Below are 19971 nucleotides of genomic sequence, written 5' to 3'. Positions count from 1 at the left end.
TACGAGTCGCTGAAGCCCAGCGGCTGAAGCCCTGCCCCGGCTCGGGCCGCGCTGCCGCGACGCTTCTTCTGCATCGCCTGCTCTGGGGAGCTCCCGTGCAGTTCTGCTTTCCCTCGGCAGCTCCCCGTGAGCCCGGAGTGCCTTCAGAGAGACCTGATGACTCGTGTGGCTGTTGTGTGTAAGCCACTGAGTAAAGAACTCTGTTTAAGGAATCCGTTTTGACTTTTAGGCTCTTCGTTGTAGCTCAAGTGATCTCATCCACACAATATTCCTTTTTATTTTTCTTTTTTTTGGTGCTAACGTGGTGGATGCAAAGTTGGTCTGTGTGGCACATTCAGAACTCATTACTCCTGTCCTGGGGGGAGGTATTTTTAAGAGCTGGCACCGGCAGAAACACTGCCACCTCCAGAGAAACTTGAACTAACTTAAGTTTTTCCTCTGTGCACACTTTTTCTTGAAGTTGAGGATGGGTTAATCTGTCAAGTTGTGTCTTTCTTACTAGCTTTTAGATAAGTCCTATATCCCAAACCTCACTATTTTCAGCAGTATTGCAATGTATTTTTATATAGCTGCATGTTTTTTTCAAGATATTTTATTACTGCAAACAAATTTATGCTCTTCTGTTGTAATAAAGTGCCTTATGATGGACCATATATCTCTGCATGGTAGAATTTTAACAGCATTGTTTGCTGATAGGATGGATTATTTTGATCTGTAAGTAAAAGCTTCCATCAGCTAAAAAAGAATCTGTGACATATTCTCCCATCTCTCAGGAAGCACATCAGAGCTTTTTCAGTATTGGGTGCTATTTTTTATCTTTGCCTTGAGAAGTTACTGGTTTTTTAGTCTAGAGCTTACTGTTAACAGAACCTTTGGGTTTGAAAGATTGCTAGTCTGTAATAAATAGCCTTACTTCAACTCCTGTACCTTTACCAGAGCACTGTGAAAAAAGCAATGCTGAAATGCACTGGCAGGCTGCAGGAGGACATGGATCATCCATGAATTATTAGTCTGCCTTATTTTTACTGGTAGGACTTCTAGAAAGACAAACTGTAGTTTACTTATCAAAACAATAAAGATGTTGCAAAAATTCTGAACCACAGGCTATTCTTGTGTTACTGATAGAAACAAAGGTGACATTGAATCTAGCCATAATCAAGTTAAGTGAAAACCAGAAGTAATGGTAAGGACAGGGATCCTTGCATATCTCATCAAAGGCAGTTACAGTCCTTGAGAGGAACTTGAGGGCAGATTCTATTGAGTTGAATTCTAATTGCCCCAGTTAAGGCAATCCATGTGTCAGGATTTCACTTAGCTATTCTTAACCCCACAACCCAACGTGTTGATAAACAGCTTGGAAAAGAAGTCATTTTATTCAGCATGTAATATTTTATTTCAACAGAACATACAGTAGTGGAAACAAGATGCTTAACAATCTCCAATTTCAAGATAATCTAAAATTCTGTAAACAATTGAAGTGTGAGTCACACTTTTTCAAAATTCTACTTCTTATGCTGTTAAGAAGTTAAGTGCAAACATTGGAAGTATTTTTAAACTTAAATAGTTTCAAACCATCAATGCAAAAAAATCATCTCTTTTACCTTTGAGAGCGTCTAGGCCATCAGACTAAGGTAGTGAAAGAAGAAGGGAAGTTGTCACAATTCAGAATGGAAAAGATTGTCTTCAGCAAATAAGTGTGAAGGAACAGCCTCTAGAAGATTGTTTCAGGTGGCACAATGGGTTTTTTTCTCTTACCCTTGTAATTCTGAAAAGTAAAATAATGCTCCAAAAAGTGCTGAATGGCTGTGGTCTTTTAACTATTTTAACTGTAATGCACCAGTCAGATGCACAAGGTGATTCAAGTGTCATGACACCTATTAAGGCTGATCATTTTCTATTTGGCCATGTCCAGTGTACAGAGAGACATCTTAAGACTGAAATTTGTTGAAGTCTGCAAGCTGTGGTGACCTACTTATGGTAGCCCATTAAGAAAAGTGAGGAAAAGAGCAGCATAAAGGTTCTGGGATTCTCAGTCCAGTCTTTCCAGGAAAAGATAGTCTTCTGAAGGGGGAAACTTCCACCAGGTATAACTAGGGGACACTCACTTGAGAAAAAAACTTTTCTTTTTAATTTTTTCCTTCTCTACAGTTCTGGTTCTGCCTGAATTAGAACTACCATTACAATTTCACATGAGTGAAAAAGTTGGTAAATTTAAAAAAGGAATACACTTTTCAGTTGTTTGGCTTTGACAAATGTAATAAACTGGCCTAATCATGAAATCCAAACATTTTTCTTAGGGCTATTTCTCCCTAATGCTTTGTAAAAGCCAATGCAATCTAAATAGAGCCAGTCAGAAATTTTGAGGAGAAAATACATTTCTTAATGAGGAAACCAATTAACTCTTAAAAAATAATTCAGTTGTTGCAATGAGGAATAAAAAAAACTAGATCACAACTTTCCCCCCTCCTTCCCCGAAATATATGGTTATGAAACAATCTGCTTTCAGGGTGAGATGTTTTACATGGCAGTTCCATTGTTTTTCGACACTCCTGGCAGATAGAAACTCAAACAACTGACTTCTCATTCTGATCTAGGATGAATTGTCACAATGTCAGGTACCTCTGTGATAATGGTCAAATTATTGTTGTGTTAGTTCTACCTGCAAACAGACAGACTGATCCCTCTTCTTCCTGCCGTGGTTCATGTGAGCCCAGGTGTCATACCTCCCTCACTTTTCCTCATTGCTGTAAAGCACTAAGCCCACAGATGTGATGCTAACAGTGCCGATGTCACCATGAGGATTCAAAATGTATTTATGAGTAGGAATTTAGTCTTGTTGACTGTGTAGTCACCGAAGCATCAGAAGAGTCTGTACAAAGCACAGGCTTTGTAACGCTTGGTGCGAGATCATGCATTGGCCACATCTCTACCCAAATGAATGATGGACCGTATGTTTTCTGGCTGCCTTTACCTCTTTTAGATCTTCTTTGTCTGTAATTGTGCCAAAACTGATGAATCATTTCTTTGAAAGGTCGTGTAGTCAAAGTGTAGAGAAGAGGATTCAAAGCACTGTTTATTGGCAGGATAAAAATCACCACCCAAGAAGTTATGGTACCTTAGGGAGGTAAAAAGAAAGACAGCTGTAATATGCATTCCAGTGTTTGTACCCATAATAAACATAAGCCCTTGATGCCTATGCAGCACAGCTTCCTGGTGGGAGGGGTGGTCATGTGCTCCTGGGCTGAGCTTGTGTCACAACAGGTACTTTTCTTCTCGCTTACACTTGCACTGCCTGCTTACCTCCCTCCGTTTCCAGGACTGCCTGCAAAATCTGCATTGTGTATTCTCCCAGTAGTTCCGTTTATCCCTTACTTTTTTGTGCCATAGCTCCCTATTTGCCCTGACAGACTTCTTGTTCTGGGTGAGTCACATTTTCTTGCCCTCAAACGTTCCGCTTGGCTCCCTATCCTTCCTGTGATCTCTGTTCCCCAATCCTCTTCCCATAACTAGTGACATGCAGCCCTAATGGTGTTCCTCATGTCCTGTCCTGCAAAGCAATATCCTCCAGTCTCTGTATCCCCTCAGAGACTGGTTTTCTCTTCTGCACCAAGAATTCTCCATTCCTTCCCCTGCAAAGAGCATTATATACATCTTCCTTATTTCCTTCTTGTCCTATTAATAAGTTTTTGAGTTCACACCATCTGCCTATGTCAAAGTCTGTGGCCATTTTTACAATGTCCCCTTCTCACCTTTGCTGTTTGAGAGATGAGTTTCCTGAGAGGCAGGTAGAGAAGGGACAGGATTAAAGTGCTGAAAGATGTTAGTGGGTGCCCTCTGTTGCACTGTTTGGTTTATAAAACTGTTGAAGAACTGTTCCAAGATGTACAGAAAACTTAATTCACTATCCCTCCGTGATATCCTTCCATCCCCCTCTCCAGTTTTACAGCTTGGTTGCAATACCAGTACATTCCTGTTGATGCCCATCACTACAGGTCTGAAAACAGGCAGATGCTTAGTCCAAAAGCTGTCATAGTATATCCCCAAAGACAAATGAATGCTATCAAATGGGGTTTAAAACCTCTATACACTCGGACAGTTAGCTGTGATGGCTTTAATTTTAATAAACAAGTAATTACTGTTTAATCTGGTTTATTTGATGCAGAATGATTATTTGCTGAACCCAAGATTGCCCTGCAACTCACCAAGATTTCCACAAGGTTTCTTGATTCAGGGTACATCTGCTTCTACTTTTCACAATATTTTCTTTCAACTATCTTAGGTGGTTTGATAACTTTACAAAGAAGCATTTTAGAAGATTTAAAATATCTGAATATTTGACATAATCAGCATAACTTCCAGACATTTGAAATGTGAGTCAAGATTTTGAAAAGGTGATTCCCAACCCTCCTGGTCAGCACACAAGGCAAAATCATCTGAGCTAAAATGTTTTCTTGCCCATGTAGTATTGTGACATAAACCTGTACGTTGAGTCTGAATCCACTATTGCTGATTGTTCTGTTCATAGTCACATGTTCTTTCTAACAGGGTTTACAAGCCCCACACAAAGAGGCTGTTTTTATGGCCTGTACTGGTATTGCAAAGAGAAGAGAAAAATTAGGTGCAATTTTTAATATTTTAGGTTATGCTGTTTCTACATGGGAATATCTTCATAGCATAAAGAATGTAAGAAGAGCTTAATATTTTGAACTCTAAGTACCAGTTTGTAAGATAAAGTTATTTTGGACAAACAGTTACATTGTTAAGATAGGAAACACTCCATTGTCCTGAGCCATGTTGAGGCAACAGAACCAGCGAAGTCATCAAATGAGAAAAGCCAATGCAGCTCAGCCTTGGTTTTCAAACACATTTGTACATTTTATTCTGTGGAGACAGATTTGAACAATTTCATTTTTTGAGTTTTTTATCCAACTCAAAGGTGGTTAATCTGTGATGATTATAGTAATATAATTCAATAAAATAGTAAAACCATATAGTTCATTATATTGTGTACATACATATAAACACAGAACATAAAGCTCATTATAGTAATATAGTTTCATATATTCTTTTTCATCTGAAGTAGAAACAACAGTTCATGCAGACACAGTTGAAACAGCCTCACAAAAGAGTGGACATACCTGGTATTTCTACTTGGAGTAAAGAAAGGAGTTTCAAAATAAAAATAGGTATCCAACACAGTGCATCAGTAAATACAATGAAGAAAAAACGTTTTGCAAGGATCATCTCCTTTTTAATATGGTTCCGAATTTCAGTAGCCATAATAGCTGTTTGGTGAACACTGTAGAACATACTCCCATAGGAAAACACAATGATGATAAAAGCTGCCAAGTTTACACCTGTTTAAAAATCAAAATAACTATAATTAAACAGTACAATGGCAATTCTACATCACCTATTTACAGTCTGGGGAGTAAAGAAAAATATTAAATCTAAACAGCTAGTCCCATAGAATTAAGTGGCCAGAAAATCTGAGTCTGTCCTCACCTGAACACTGAAGTTTTGCCTCCACTCAGGTATTTATTTCACTCATTGATATCTGGCAAGTGTCTGCCATCTGATCCAGACTACATAGTTCTCCTCTGGCCTTACTATTGCTCTGCTTCCCTAGCAGAGGCTATTAATTCAGGAACTTAATGGTCAATAATTTCTTTCTCCTTATTCAACCGTTCATGCATTTTAAGACATGCAAGTATCTATCTAATATGGTAAAATACTCATACAGGAAACAATCTTTAAGTGCTTGCTGGAGCATCTAAATCAGAGAGAGGTGTGAACATCCCAGCTATCTTATTTGTTTGAAAAACAAGTTAATTTTCATATTTAATCATAATCATGATCATAAGAAGAACTGCAACTTACCTAAGAAAATGACAACAGAATAAATCTGACTTCCTGAACTTTCTGATTGTTCTGAGTGAAGAGGAAAACAGACGCCATTTGTGCCATAGTAGTTCCTGAAAAATTCCTTATTGCTCAGTGGGATAAAAGCAACAGCAAACCCAATTATCCAGATAAGAACTAAAATGGAAATTGTCCTGCATTTTCTGGGCTTCAAACACCTAAAAGGATAAACTATGCAGATGTATTTTTCCAAAGTCAGGTAAGTCAACAGTAAGACTGACACCTCTGTAGACAGAATGGCCAGTGATCCAACCAACTGACAGTGAATACTGTCCATCCACAACTGAGCGTGCTTGTTGTATTCTCCACGATATTTAAGATCAAAAGCTCCAATCACAAACAAATATATTCCCATCAGACAGTCAGCACCTGTGGGCACAGTGCTTAACATCATTATTTACACATCTGAATTTCCCATTCTCTCTGTATATGTATATTGGAAAACAGACATACACACACACACACACACAAACACACATACATATATATGAGTACATATTTACAAGTCAGCTAATGCATAGATAAAAAAATCAATATTGCAGTTGAAATGCTATTATGAATTACAATTAAGGCAGTATAATTAATTGTATTTCTTTTTCCTTTCTTTTTTTAAACTTCCATTTGGACTGACAGTCTATGTTTTATACTTGTTTCCAATTCGGTTTTTTAATGCTTGGGTAAAGTTGGTTTGCAAGTAGAAAAGGTATGTTTTCATTTTTAGAAATATTTTTACAATCCTTTTTTATGAGATCTTATTTCTTTGGGTATTAACACTTGGCTTAAGATAATTTTCTTTGAGTAGGGCATCTCTGCTGGATTCGAAGTTTAGTTCAGTCCACCTTCTGCTAGTTCAAAACTCATGTGCATAGTCTTTTAGGACCAGTACAGAATCACAGAATAATCAGAATTGGAAGGGTCCTTGACGATCGTCTAGTCCAGCTCCTGCACCTGCACAGGACATCCCCAATAATCACACTATGTGCCTGAGAGGCTTGTCCAAATCCTCTTGAACTCTGTCAGGCTTGGTGCTGTGACAGCTTCCCTGGGGAGCCTGTTCCAGTGCCTGACCACACTCTGGGTGAAGAACCATTTTCTAATATCCAGCCTAAGGGAAGATGAGCTGTCAACACAGAACTGAAGACTACTGAGGTATTTTGCCTAAATGTTTTACATAGTATTCAGATTGTTCCTATGGAAACAACAAAGTTTCAAACTCACCAACATGCTGTGTTTGAAATGTTGCAATCATTTTATACACTGTTGACAACTAACTTTCAAAATATAACTAATTGCATTATGGACTCTCCTGAACTGAGACAGGGTACTCAAGTTTGTAAGAACTGTACTGCCAAATAGTTCATCCATAAACTTGTCTTGCTTTTAGGACTAAAATAGAAAACCCCAATTCTTAATACTGGGCAGCTAGGAGGGATTGTTTTTCTATATTTGCACAGCTTACATTTTGCTCCTGCAAAAAGTAGAATATCTTGAACACAACCTTTACACACACAAATTGCTACTTACTCAAAAATGCATAGTAAAACATAGGTTTGCGGGACTTTGAAAACACTGGAATTTTATTTCTTCTTATTCCCAGGAAAGTGGGATTTTGACAGAATACCCACAGCATGAAAATAAAACATGAAACTTTTGGGCTATATTAACTGCTAAAGGCAGCATTTAACCTCCTGGTGTATAAGGTGCAGCATTTTGTATTGTCAGTCGCAACAGCATTAAAGTCCAGTTAATCCAGTGTTGGAAACACATCACTATATTATAATAACAAGTCTCATACATGCTATGAGCAGACTAAAATGATATTCTTTTGTGCATGCAGTACTCACAGCAGAGAGACATTATTGAGATGGCATGCAGCTTGTTCTCCGATCTGATGTAAGGTCTCATGCAGATAACAAAAATATTTCCAAAGCAGGTGATGGCAGATACAACCCAGACAAACACTCTCTGTATGATGCTAGCTAAAAGATTCTCGAGGGAGGAAATCCCATCAGTATTGGGCTTACAGCTGCGCACATGAGGGGCATAGCCACAGTACTGGAATTTCTTAAAATATCTGGTTGCGAGAAACAGATAAGAGATGGTTCTAGTTTAGTTCTCAGAATATCAAAACTCTCTAGTAACTACTCAGAAAACATATTCTGAAAGAAGAAAAATTAACCAAAAACTCCTCACATGCTTCTTTTCATACATCTTTGTTTTTAATTATTCAGTATTCTGTAATTGTAAAATTCAGACCAAAGAAAGCAAACTAAAATAATCTACTTACATATGGGAAAGGTTTCTCAGGGGTCTAAACATTCTTCCCTGGATGTTTGCAATTTCAATGCCCTCCAAGCTGCTGTAAACAACATATTTTCAGTAAAAGACCATAGAAACTCGGTAGTAAAATAAACTTAATGTCATTAAATTGCAATTTTATGATTATAGGAAACTAGAGATGAACTTTAGTTACATCTAATCTGTCATCCCTTTGAAACTTGACCAGAAAGTCTGTGTAAAAGCTAAAGTGGAATATAATAAATTGCAGTTAATTCTAATAAACTTGCTGTTCTTCCAGAATCATAGGGAAAGTTCTTTTAGCGCTCTCAGCAGTGCAATCTCTGATTATTTTGTTGCCCTTCCAAAGTACTGTTCTACTGATGTTCTTTCATCATCTCTGAGAAAATAAGAAATCATTCCAATAGTAATATTTTACACATCTCTTCTTTTTTTCCCAGGGAGTGCTTTACTAGACAAACAAACCACTGCAGGAACTCAGTCTTTGTTATTTCAAGAGCAGAAGGGAACTGGGACAGAACAAGGCATGTAAGGGAAAATGCTGGCTGTCTTGTGACACATAGATGGGATTTCTTATATTTCTTTCTTTATTTTTTATATATATTGAAACCAGCACTATTGTTTCCCCTGCAGTGCTAGATGAGTAAAGTTTAACAGTGTAAGGTGTTCTTTTAGAACCTCAGATCCTGTGTTCTTCCAGTATGCCCCATACACTGGTTAGATGTGCAATTGGTCAGAAGTCTTTGGTTCTCCTTGTGGAGAGCCTTATTTAAATTCATTATTCAATGCTTTGGTTGCAATATTCATGCAAGTTCTGAGCATGTTTAGGCAAAAATGGAGAAAAGCACAAGTTTCAGTGATTAGTTGATGTAAGCTGATGAGCAGTTTTGCAAGGAGACAAGAAAAAGCTCCTGATATGTTAATTTTATATGTCTGCATTGAATCTTAGGATGTGCTTTCCCCAGGTGTTTTTATTATTTCAAACAGGCAAAGAGGGAACTGGTGTTCTACAAACTGCTAAAATAGTTTCCTATAGATCTATCTCAAGATTTAACAGTGTTTGTAACTAATAAACATGGAAGATTGTGGTCACTGAACTGCATGAGTTCTTTGGTGTTAAATAATAGATAAATGGATAAAATCATGCTGTAGTTTCACTGTTAGGGAGGTAATTGATTATTCTTTTCTGTGCTCAGCTGCTTATTTTCATGAAACTTGTACAAATTTAGTATTTTCAGGTCATTGGTCTTTTACCAAATTTGGCTGAGTTTGGCCACTGGATTCTGAATCACTATGAGGAACCTGATCTGATCCACAAAGGCATTTACACTGCTAGCTACAGCTCAGGGCTCAAATAGTAAACTGCTATTACACTCTTATTCAAGGAAAAATCTGGGTTTTTGATCTCCACAACCATTTTTAGTAGGGCCTGATGAGACAGGACAAGGAGTAATGGTTTTAAACCAAATACAGTAGATTTAGACTAGATATTAGGAAGACAATTTTTATGATGAGGGTGGTGAAACACTGGAATGAGTGATACAGAGAGGTGGTAGGTGTTCCATCTTTGGAAACATTCAAGGTCAGGTTGGACAGGGCTTTGCACTCCACAACCATTTTTAGTAGGGCCTGATGAGACAGGACAAGGAGTAATGGTTTTAAACCAAATACAGTAGATTTAGACTAGATATTAGGAAGACAATTTTTATGATGAGGGTGGTGAAACACTGGAATGAGTGATACAGAGAGGTGGTAGGTGTTCCATCTTTGGAAACATTCAAGGTCAGGTTGGACAGGGCTTTGCATGATTTAGTGGTGAAACACTGGAATGAGTGATACAGAGAGGTGGTAGGTGTTCCATCTTTGGAAACATTCAAGGTCAGGTTGGACAGGGCTTTGCACAACCTGATTTAGTTGAAGATGTCCCTGCTCATTGCAGGGAGGTTGGACTAGATGACCTTTAAAGATCCCTTCCAACCCAAACTGTTCTATGATTTTGAAATGATGTCTGATAAGAACCAATGCTGTGCTCTACTCCAAGCTGGTTATTGCAGACGTGAAGTAGCTTGTGAAGCTGTACTTAAATCTACTGCAGGGTAAGTTCAGATTTGTAAGGTTGTTGCTGCACTGTCTCACAGTTTTAAGAAGAGCTCTGCTGGCAGAATTCAAGTTGCTGTGTTAGTGCACCTGCACAAACTCCCTCTAAATTCTTTAGAAAGATTTGTGTAAGTTGCACCTTCCTCTGACATTGAAGCTGAATCATACTTGACCATTGTTCTTTTCATGGTGTTAGCAGTAGATTCTGTAAGAATGGAAATATGTCCCCAAATTTGTATGTATACCAAGTTCTTTTATATTTCCTCCTAACTGTACCTGCCCATGGTGTTAATAGCCCTGACTACACCTTGCCTTAAGACCTGTGAACAAATTGTACAAAGCCAAATAAGGGTTGCATTACTCTTGTTCTGTAAAAAAAAAAAAAAGGTGTTGTTCTCTTAGCTGAAGTCATGATTTCTTTTTGCAGGAAAAATTTCTGTTATGAAACTGGTATTTCAGGAAGGGAAACTTGAGTATTGCTAGTAATTATTTTCCAGGCTCAAATTGTTGAGGATCATCAACATAACTATAAACGATTTCAAGGGCAATTTCTTACAAAATGTATTCTGGATCATGTCCTTCTGAGGGAGATGTGCATAATCACAAAGAAAATGTAGCTAAAATATAGAAAATTGATACTTACAGGGATTTGAGTTTAATTAGAAAATCAAACTGGTCTATTTGTATTTTCTTGATGGGGTTGTAAGAAAGGTTCCTGTAAATACAACATAAGTAACTTTGTCCATCTTCCTTACAGCTTGTTCTAAAAATAAAATCAAACTACATAACCCATTTTCACCTCTTGTCCTGTAGGAAGGACTTGTACACTTGGCAGTTACCACTGAAAATGGTAACAATCCTTTAGCATTATTCAGCTTGCTAAGCCATTGATAAGAGTGGTCAGATGCTTCAGAGGCATATTATTGCCATGTACATGCACACACAGACCCAACTGCCTCCCCAGCCTGATGCTTAAAGGTTTTGATTATGGAAATATCTAGTTATTAAACTTTCCAGACTTGTCTTTCAAGTGAAAAACCTGGCTGGACTGCATGCATTTGGAAATAAATTACAATTGATTTCGCACATGAGTTCAAGGGACAGAGGAAGTAGAATGCTGCAATAGATGTTTGCATTATATACTGTCACTCTGTGCAAGAATGTTTCTAGGTACATCCCCTTTTATTTCTCCTTATAACTTTTCTTTATGTTTTCATTTTAATATAGTAATTAAAATGTGCAAACTCAATAAATGCAGCTGTACACATTTGGGTGCCCCAGTGTATTGTGATGTATCTGAAGAATGCTAAAAGTCACAAAATTAAGCTATACTTATTTTTGAGTACTACCTCCTCTCCTCCAGAGGTCTTCAGTTTTGTGACTAGTGCCTCTTGCAGATCATGCAAGAAAGATTGGGACTTTGCAGCAGCAGTGTTTGAGAATTTTTCAATATACATGTCATGGGTAAAAGAGAAACTGTCTTTCTGGTTTTCTAATATCTTATGCTTTTTCATGGGAACAAAGCAATTGCAAACAAGGAATATGCATGATGCTCTTATGTGTTTTTGCTATAATTTTAGAGTCAAATTCTGATATCACATTAAACATTCCCATCAAATTATTAATTTCTCATGATACAGCTAGTGTAGTTCATTTTGTATATACTCAGGATCTAGAAAAAGGTAGAATTTCAACTTGCTGTCTTTTGGGACATGAAAATGCACATCTTTTACAAAATTATTCTGGACAAAATGTTATATAGAATTATTTTTGGGATAAGCATTTTTTAGGCAGAGCTTAAGTGACGTATTCAAACAAATGTGCTCTTTACTTTCCTAGCACATGACTGAAAGCATCATATCAAACGAGAAAGATACACATATATAATAATAGCAACCAAAAATCCTTACAGTTGTGAAAGCTCCTTTAGATCCTTAAATATATACGGAGGAAGCGATTCAATCTTGTTGCTAGCCAAATCTCTGCAGAAACAGGTAGGATACAGTAAGTTCTTACTAGGCTCAGTAATTTTACTGAACAATTTTGCAGTTTCAAGATACAGAATTTGATTTTATTTTCCAAATAAGATATTATTTATTCTATAGGTTATCAGAAACTTGGACTACAAAAGAATGCTGTTAAAACAAGGTGGGGAGCTAGATCCATCAAATCTCTCTTTGCCTATTTAGTTCAGATATACCTTTAGATATTCAATTTCTTATTTTATTCCCATCAAAAATAAAGGAAAATACCCTTAACTTGATTTGTAGAAGCTTGGAAATTAAACATTGTTTCATGATGGGAAATTCTTTAGCATGGGATAAACAGCACACCTTTACCTTATTTTTTATATCTCTACCTTCTACCTTATTTTTACTTATCATAAATCCTAATAACCATGCAGGGAGCGGTAAAGGTGTTAGTCTGACCTGAACCTGGCAAACTGGTCTAAAAAGACATTGAAGGCACTCATACACCTGGACTGTGGTGATGCAAGCTTGATTAGTATTATTCTCTTCAGGGAACCTAACAATCTTGTGAGCAAAAGCCCCAGTATGATTGATAGACTATGTATTTTATTGACTTTTTCTTCCCTGCTCAATATATATCAAAAAACCCCTAAGGAAGAATTCCATCTCCAGAGTGTGTTACGTGACATAGAATTTATGATGAATGATATTTGCAATATAAATTATAAAACTGTGACTTGTGCAAGAAAGAGTAGAAATCTACTCACAATTCATCTAACATCTCGAGAGAAGAAAAGCTGTTTTCATTCAGAGAGCTGATTTTATTTCCTCTCATCACCCTGAAAGAATAAAACAAACTTATGTTGCTGCTTCTTGATATCTCTTTGGTTTGGAAAAGTTTTCTCGCCTCTGCATCTTCAAATACTTTCCCAATCCTGTTGCCAAAGTAAGTGGGTCTAGAAGCTTGCCATTTTATCATTTGGTAAATAACTTCTGTTGTCCATATATGCATGTACTTCTGTATGTATATACACACACCCATAGGAGGCTGGTGTAAATTGACTGAGGGCAGAAGGAAGATTAAGTGGGCTGGAAGGCTTATGACCTAATCACATTTTAAACACAAGCACAAGGCTGTGTAACTTTTAATTCACCCATATTTCATCTGCCACTAATATTGCTCCTTAAATTAAAAACGTGGATTTTCAGAACAATGAGAAAGCCAAAAATATGGGTACTGCACAAGAGTTAAAAATTGGATGTGACAGATACCATGGAGCCTACTAATCTATCAAAAAGTGGAAGGGATTTCCTGAAGATCCATCATCACTGAAGGAGCTTCAGGAACAATTCTAAGATTGATGAGCCAACCAGTCAAAGTCTTTGAAATGAAGCAACAAGCTATGTATTTTGAATGCTTTCTGCTTTTTATTATGAAATTTTTGTCCTCCAAGTAAAAAGGTATAATGAAAATTTCTAAATCAGCCAAAATCACTTCAGTGAAGTTTAGTTGCATATTTCAATGCTAAACATTCCTCTAAAGGTAAACACTGGTCATTCTGTTTTTGTGCTCACTTCAAACCAAACACTTTAATTTAATATCCTCAAGAGATAAATAACCATGATACTCAGGAAACCTTTATATTAGCTGTAATGAATCACTTGACTGTTCAGCACAGGCATATCTCACTCCATCTAGCTAGCATATCCTATTACTTACAGTACAGTTAGAGTGCTGCAGGAGATGAAAGTGACATTTCTCACATGATGGATATGGTTGCCTTCAAGGTCTCTGGGATATAAAAGAGAAACCCAAACCACATAAATCACTGAAAATATATTCAGGCTGTTATTTTAAGGTAATTAAAGAAAAATAGTACCAGAACTCCATGACTGCACAGAGGAGAGTGGGAGCCAGACATGTTATATTTCTGCACACTTAATTGATGACTTCAGATTATCAACCCTGCAGTGACCCAGTAGGCACTTTCCAAGATCCAGCTCCCCATTAGATAAAGCAGTGTGTAAGTGCCATACAAAGACAACAAAATAATATTATTGTAGTGAAATAACGTAGACTTACAGCCAGTTTAGTCTTGGCATATATTGGCACAGAGGTTTATCAGGCAAATGATCAAGAGAATTATTCATCATCTCTCTGGAAAAAAAAAGAGAAACAGTATAGCTGGTTATACTTGACTGAAGTTACATTATAGAAAAATTCATGTCTCGTATGTTTGTACTTTTGAAAAAAAATAATTCGAGTCTTGATTCATTTTTAATAGTTTTGAAATGTTAGGAAATTTGGTTTGAAATTTTGTTTTGAAATGAGATTTTAGGAAATTTTTTTTCACAGTTATGGTTGTCAGGCACTGGAATAGGTTGCCCAAGGAGGTGTTGGAGTCACCACGCCTGGAAGTGTTTAAGAGGCATCTGGACCTGATGTTGGAGGATATGGTTTAGGGTTTAGGGGTTACAATGGAGTGGCAGGTTGATGGTTGGACTTGATGACCTTAGAGGTCTCCTCCAACCTTGATATTTCTATGAAAGTAGCATTATTTTCTTAAACTTCCACATATTTTCCCTGTGGCCTTCTGTGGAGCAGTATTTTATCCTTAACTTGTTGATTACCAGGTAAAGATGTTCACTTCACTTTACTGCTATTGCAATGAAACATAGCAAGACAATACAAATAAACTGACTATTCAGTCATAACATGTGCCTTCTATGGGTGATGCAGGAAGCAGGATATGGAGGGAAGTTTCCCTCTGGGATGCAGGGGAAGAGGGTCTCTCATCTTTTGGGCTGGAGAGGGCAGTGGCAGATTTTAGACAGGGGCTTGGGGAGGGAGGCTGGGCTGCTGCCAGGGACAGGGGCTATGGGACCCTTCATATATATATATACATCTGCTCTGTCTGTTCTGTTCTTTTAAATAACACTTTTGATTCTTATTTCGTACTTACAGAAGAATAAGTGATTTGAGTCCATAAAATGTTGATGGACAGATCCGATTTATCCTATTATTTTCAATTATCCTATAAATTACAGCAAAGCATGTATCAGATTGATAATTAACTTTGGTCTTAAAGTGAATGGATAATAAAAAGTAACACATTTTGTGGTGTATTTCTTCAAATGTCCAGTCAAACTGCTTAGAAAAATTAGCACACTATTCCTTAACAGGTTGAGGTATTGATTGAATTAATATCCTTTCAGAAGAGTTTAATGGAAAAAAAACCCCAAAACTTAGAGCAAATAATTACTTTGAACATAGAAAAAGTGTTTCCTTTGAGTTTTTAAAATTCTTTGATCAAGACACTTTGAATGGATTCTCTGTGAAAACAAAGCAGCACAACATAGCAGTGCCCTGTTTCAATTCAATGCTTCCATACATACAGAAGAAAGTTAGACTTATTATTTGCTTCTTTTGAACAACTTTACTTAGTAAAAAATCTGTCTGAAAAGCAGTAATAGCCAGTATTTCAGATATGACAGTCATTTTGTCTGGTCATTTCAAGCACTATTCACAGGAAAAGGCCTGCCAAAAAACTACTTTCTACTCTTTTATAGTATCTGAGTTATTTAGTGTATTAATTTGTCACAAGCAACTACTAATAGACATTATTTACTATTGTTGTAAGTCATCTGTTATTGAAGCCATTAAGGCCCAAGAAGCATTTCCTGCTCTCACCAAAGTCAATTGCATTTTTACCTTGCACAGTGTAACAGTTCCTTAGTAATTATCTAATATAGCATACTGCTATGCACAAAAATGAAAACAATCCCATTATTTCCATGTCTCTAATTAATTATTTATTGAGTAAATAAACATATACAAATAAGAAGACAACATACAGCCATTCAAGTCTGTGGAGATCTGCAAAGACATTAGGCTCCAAATTGGTTATCTTGTTGTTACTCAGGTATCTAAAACAAGACCAACCAAAGATAAATGAATGTAATGATTAGTTAGCAGCAGATGAATGAAAGTGAGTTTTAAGATTATTTTTTCCTTGATATTTTATCAAAATATCCCTTCTTTTTTTCATAAGTCTAATTTTTGATTGTGGGGATTTTCATGCTATTGTCTGAGAGCAAGGCAGGACTCGAGATCTCTAGTGAGCACTTTTAGAGCAATCATGCTGAGCACTTTGTCTTATCTATAAGCAAGTACAGCCAGCTAAATATTTTTGCTATGTCATATTTTAGGCCCTTCCCTGTTTCCTTCTGTGGAGTGATTTGTTCCATGAAGGTTACCAGGATCCTGTTCAGTCTTTGCTAAGGATGTTAGTCATAAATGTAGATAACAGAATAATGGAAAAAGAAAGGCTGAAAATGAAGGGGAAGGGCTACTATAAATGGTCTGGGGAGATAGTAGCAGCTGTAATAACAGATAATCAACCATACTTGTGTGATGGAAAAAATAAGAGATACAACTTCTAAAAACTTTCCTTTTAAAAACATTGCAGTAAAAAATCTGAACCAAGCAATGCAATTTATGTGTTGTCTCTTTCACTGAGCATTTCCCTTAAAAGTTAGAAGCACCTTTCAAAAAGCTGCTGCAAAATAAAGAAGGAATTGTTCCTTTTGTTACCTATACTGTTTACTTTGAATTTGTTCTGCAAACCAAAATATAGTGTTAAAGAGTTTTCATCCATCACAAGCTCTTGCTTGTGTTTTACTCTGTTTTCATTCTCTTTGTCTTTCTGCAGGGTAAGTACCATACTGTCTCCTTCCATTCTGAGGATCTGAGGAATAGGAGTGAAGTATGGAGCCACTCTGTATTTTCAAAGTATTATTCTGTCAGATAAACTTGCACAGACAGCTCTTTTTCTGTCTTTGCTTTCTCTGTCCAATCACGGAGTTAAAGACTTGGGCCATTTTGCAAGTTCCTAACACTGAGTCAAATAAGAGAGAGACATCATAGTGACTGTCAAAGCTCTGCCTGCTGCTTCAGTATTCCCAAATCAATACTTACAGTTTTGTCAAGTTGTATAAACCTTTGAAAGCATGTTTATTTACAGCTCTGATTTTATTATTCTGAAGATACCTAAAAAGATACAAACCCAACAACAATTAATTCTGTAAACAAGCAAAGTCAAAGCAAGCAGAAGTGTGGTACTTTAAAAGAAACTATCAAACTTGTTTTGCCTTAAATTTGACAGTAACCATTTCACAGCCATAGCTGCAAAAGTGTTTTCAAAGAAATACAAACACACAGAGCAGAATTACAAAATTCGTTCAAAGGTATGATTGCTTTGCCTGAAATGAAAAACAGAGTTGTTGTGTGTGACCTCCTTGTTTAGGTCCCAACCTTGCAGTTCTCACCTGATCTTCATGTTTATCCAGAACTCTGTTACAGGCAAATTTTGCACAGCAAAAATTAAATCAAAATAATTTTTGAATTTTGCATTCATAGTATCAGATAATTCTCAAAATGATGCATTTTTAAGGTAATATAATGAAAATGTAAATCAAATCTTACTAATCTTCCATAAACTGAAGGATGCTGACTTTTTAATTCTGTTTTTCTTTTTCTACTTCAATGAAATAATGGAATATTATTAACTGCAAACATTAAACCCTTTTTCAAATATTTTTAAAACATTATAGTGTTATTCCCTGAGTAATATTTAAATATAACTCCTTTTAATTAAATTAAAGTTAACAAACCATCCAGATGCATTCCTGTTAAAAAGTAATAAGAAATCTGACATTGGCTTTTACGAAATGCACTTCTGTCAAACACTGCTCAAGAATTTTTGGAAAATGTACAGTTACTGGTCAGAAAGGTGCAAAGTCAATATCAGAAACAAATGTTTTGTGCAGATAGATATGGATGCGGTTTTTTAGTGAAAATTAACTTTTCAAGACTCTAAGGTCATAATGGCACTTAGGTTTCAGAACACAAGATGGAGCTGCAGTACAGCACAGAGCGCATAAAGGAGCACTTTGAACTGGTGACATGGGACTTTCTCTAGACCTTCGCATATAATTCTTAATTTCACTAACTCTACATGAAGAAAACTTGTTATAGGCTATAATTTTTGAACAACATATATGTTAACAATCGGAAAACATAACACAGTATCATGCTGACTAGTTGGGGCATTATCAAATTGGTACCAGACATAATTAGGAGTAAACCTAAGTGCCGTGTGTGAGAGCTTCCCATGATAATGGGAATTTTGACTTTCCAAACTTTTATTTAGGAGAAAATATGGATGAAGTTACTTTTATTTATTTTGGCATATTACGGTTCATTATAAATGTAACTTCCTCCAGAGATGATGAAAGTTTAGTATATTTCCGGTATAAAATGGTTCATATAAAAACATTTAACATGCAGAAATTATGCTTTTACAAAAAGACAGATGCAAAAATAAACTACTTGAGCCAAACAGGCTACACATGATGTACTGAAGGGTGAGACAAACTAGGATTTTGTAACTTAGATGTTAAGCTCTGTGCATATATATATGGGAGAAGGAGGGGATGAATATTTAAGGCACTAAGTTGAAGCACTCCCTTACAGATTTTTAAGATCTTGGTATTTCTTGAAAACATCAGCAGAGAGTTTCTTTAGCAGATTCCTCTGAAGAGACCTGTAGGAATGAATGCACACAGTAAAACTACTGTCCCAGCTTCTCACAGTGTTGCCACTTTTGTTATTCAATGACAGCAGCTCTCACACTGCTAATAAAAGCAACGTGAAACCATCTGAGCATGCTACTTCTGTTTGTCTGAATACTTGTATCGATTTAAACAGTAAGACAAATACTTAAATAAAAACATAATTCTTCCACGTCCCCAGAACAACTGACAAAATAATAGTTAAATCAAGAGTTAAAGAGATTTGAGTATAAACTACAGATGTATTTCAAACCCAAATGCATATAGAGCTTATTTCCCAGTTCATGTGTCCCTGTGTTGCCATCTCCACTGGGGACACTCAAGTGTCCTGTCAAAAACAAAATTCCTTCAGAGCATGATTGGATTAGTAGAGAATGTGGCCCGAAAGCCAGCTGAACCAACTCACTGCTTCCTCTAAAGCTAGAACTGGGCCAGTATTTTTGAACTCTGTCGACCCTGAGCCAACAGCCAGTTTAAATTTATATTTGACGTTCCACATCAATCTTCCTTGTGAAGTATTGTACTATCTGAACATGGACCCAACAAAGAGAACCTCAGTCACAAGTGAGCACAGACTGGTGCAGTACAGAAAGATCTGTACCCCTGCTCTACAGGGGAGTTACTCTGGTAAGGACACATGGTGCTCCCTCTGCTCATCACACATAAAACTGCCTCTCAAACAGTGATGTGCAAACCAAGGGCAATGTCAACCATTCCCTGATCTCTTAAAAAAGTTTGATTTACACGCATGTATCTGTATGATGACTCAGTCCACATTAAATCCTATAAAATAATTGCATATTCAGAGACATCAAAGGAGAACTAAAATGATTTGCTCAAGCAGGTAGTTCCATTGATTTCAAGGTTATTGACTTTATTGACAGGAATACAGAGTAGGAATATTGTCAGCATAGTAGAATAATAAAATTATTCTAAGCATTGTGTCTTAAAATGAAATATTTCATTTGTAGATTTCTTAAGATTTCCTGAAACTGTTGCTAGCTCATGTCACTCTTACAAACATGAATTGATCACTTCATGCAGAGCTTTA

The 19971-nt window shown here is 36.6% G+C and overlaps 1 protein-coding gene across 1 annotated transcript in view; it reads right to left on the bottom strand.

Moving 5' to 3' along the window:
* Positions 1 to 2571: 2571 nt before the first annotated feature.
* Positions 2572 to 19971, bottom strand: part of RXFP1 (relaxin/insulin-like family peptide receptor 1) — a 31609-nt gene continuing 14209 nt past the window's right edge. The window contains exons 4-17 of the mRNA XM_009077229.1: positions 18821 to 18892; positions 17266 to 17337; positions 16143 to 16214; positions 15251 to 15322; positions 14371 to 14445; positions 14008 to 14079; positions 13055 to 13126; positions 12228 to 12299; positions 10961 to 11032; positions 8210 to 8278; positions 7767 to 7996; positions 5881 to 6291; positions 5139 to 5357; positions 2572 to 3115 (exon numbers count right to left, since the gene is read on the bottom strand). Coding sequence (XP_009075477.1) covers positions 2814 to 3115; positions 5139 to 5357; positions 5881 to 6291; positions 7767 to 7996; positions 8210 to 8278; positions 10961 to 11032; positions 12228 to 12299; positions 13055 to 13126; positions 14008 to 14079; positions 14371 to 14445; positions 15251 to 15322; positions 16143 to 16214; positions 17266 to 17337; positions 18821 to 18892 — 1882 coding nt within the window. The 3' untranslated portion in view covers positions 2572 to 2813. The remainder of the gene's footprint in view (positions 3116 to 5138; positions 5358 to 5880; positions 6292 to 7766; positions 7997 to 8209; positions 8279 to 10960; positions 11033 to 12227; positions 12300 to 13054; positions 13127 to 14007; positions 14080 to 14370; positions 14446 to 15250; positions 15323 to 16142; positions 16215 to 17265; positions 17338 to 18820; positions 18893 to 19971) is intronic.

This window comes from Acanthisitta chloris, unplaced genomic scaffold, assembly GCF_000695815.1.
Source record: "Acanthisitta chloris isolate BGI_N310 unplaced genomic scaffold, ASM69581v1 scaffold17160, whole genome shotgun sequence".
Lineage (NCBI taxonomy): Eukaryota > Metazoa > Chordata > Aves > Passeriformes > Acanthisittidae > Acanthisitta > Acanthisitta chloris.
The sequence above is the reverse complement of the archived record's forward strand: the minus strand, read 5'-3'. Positions and strand labels throughout refer to the sequence as shown.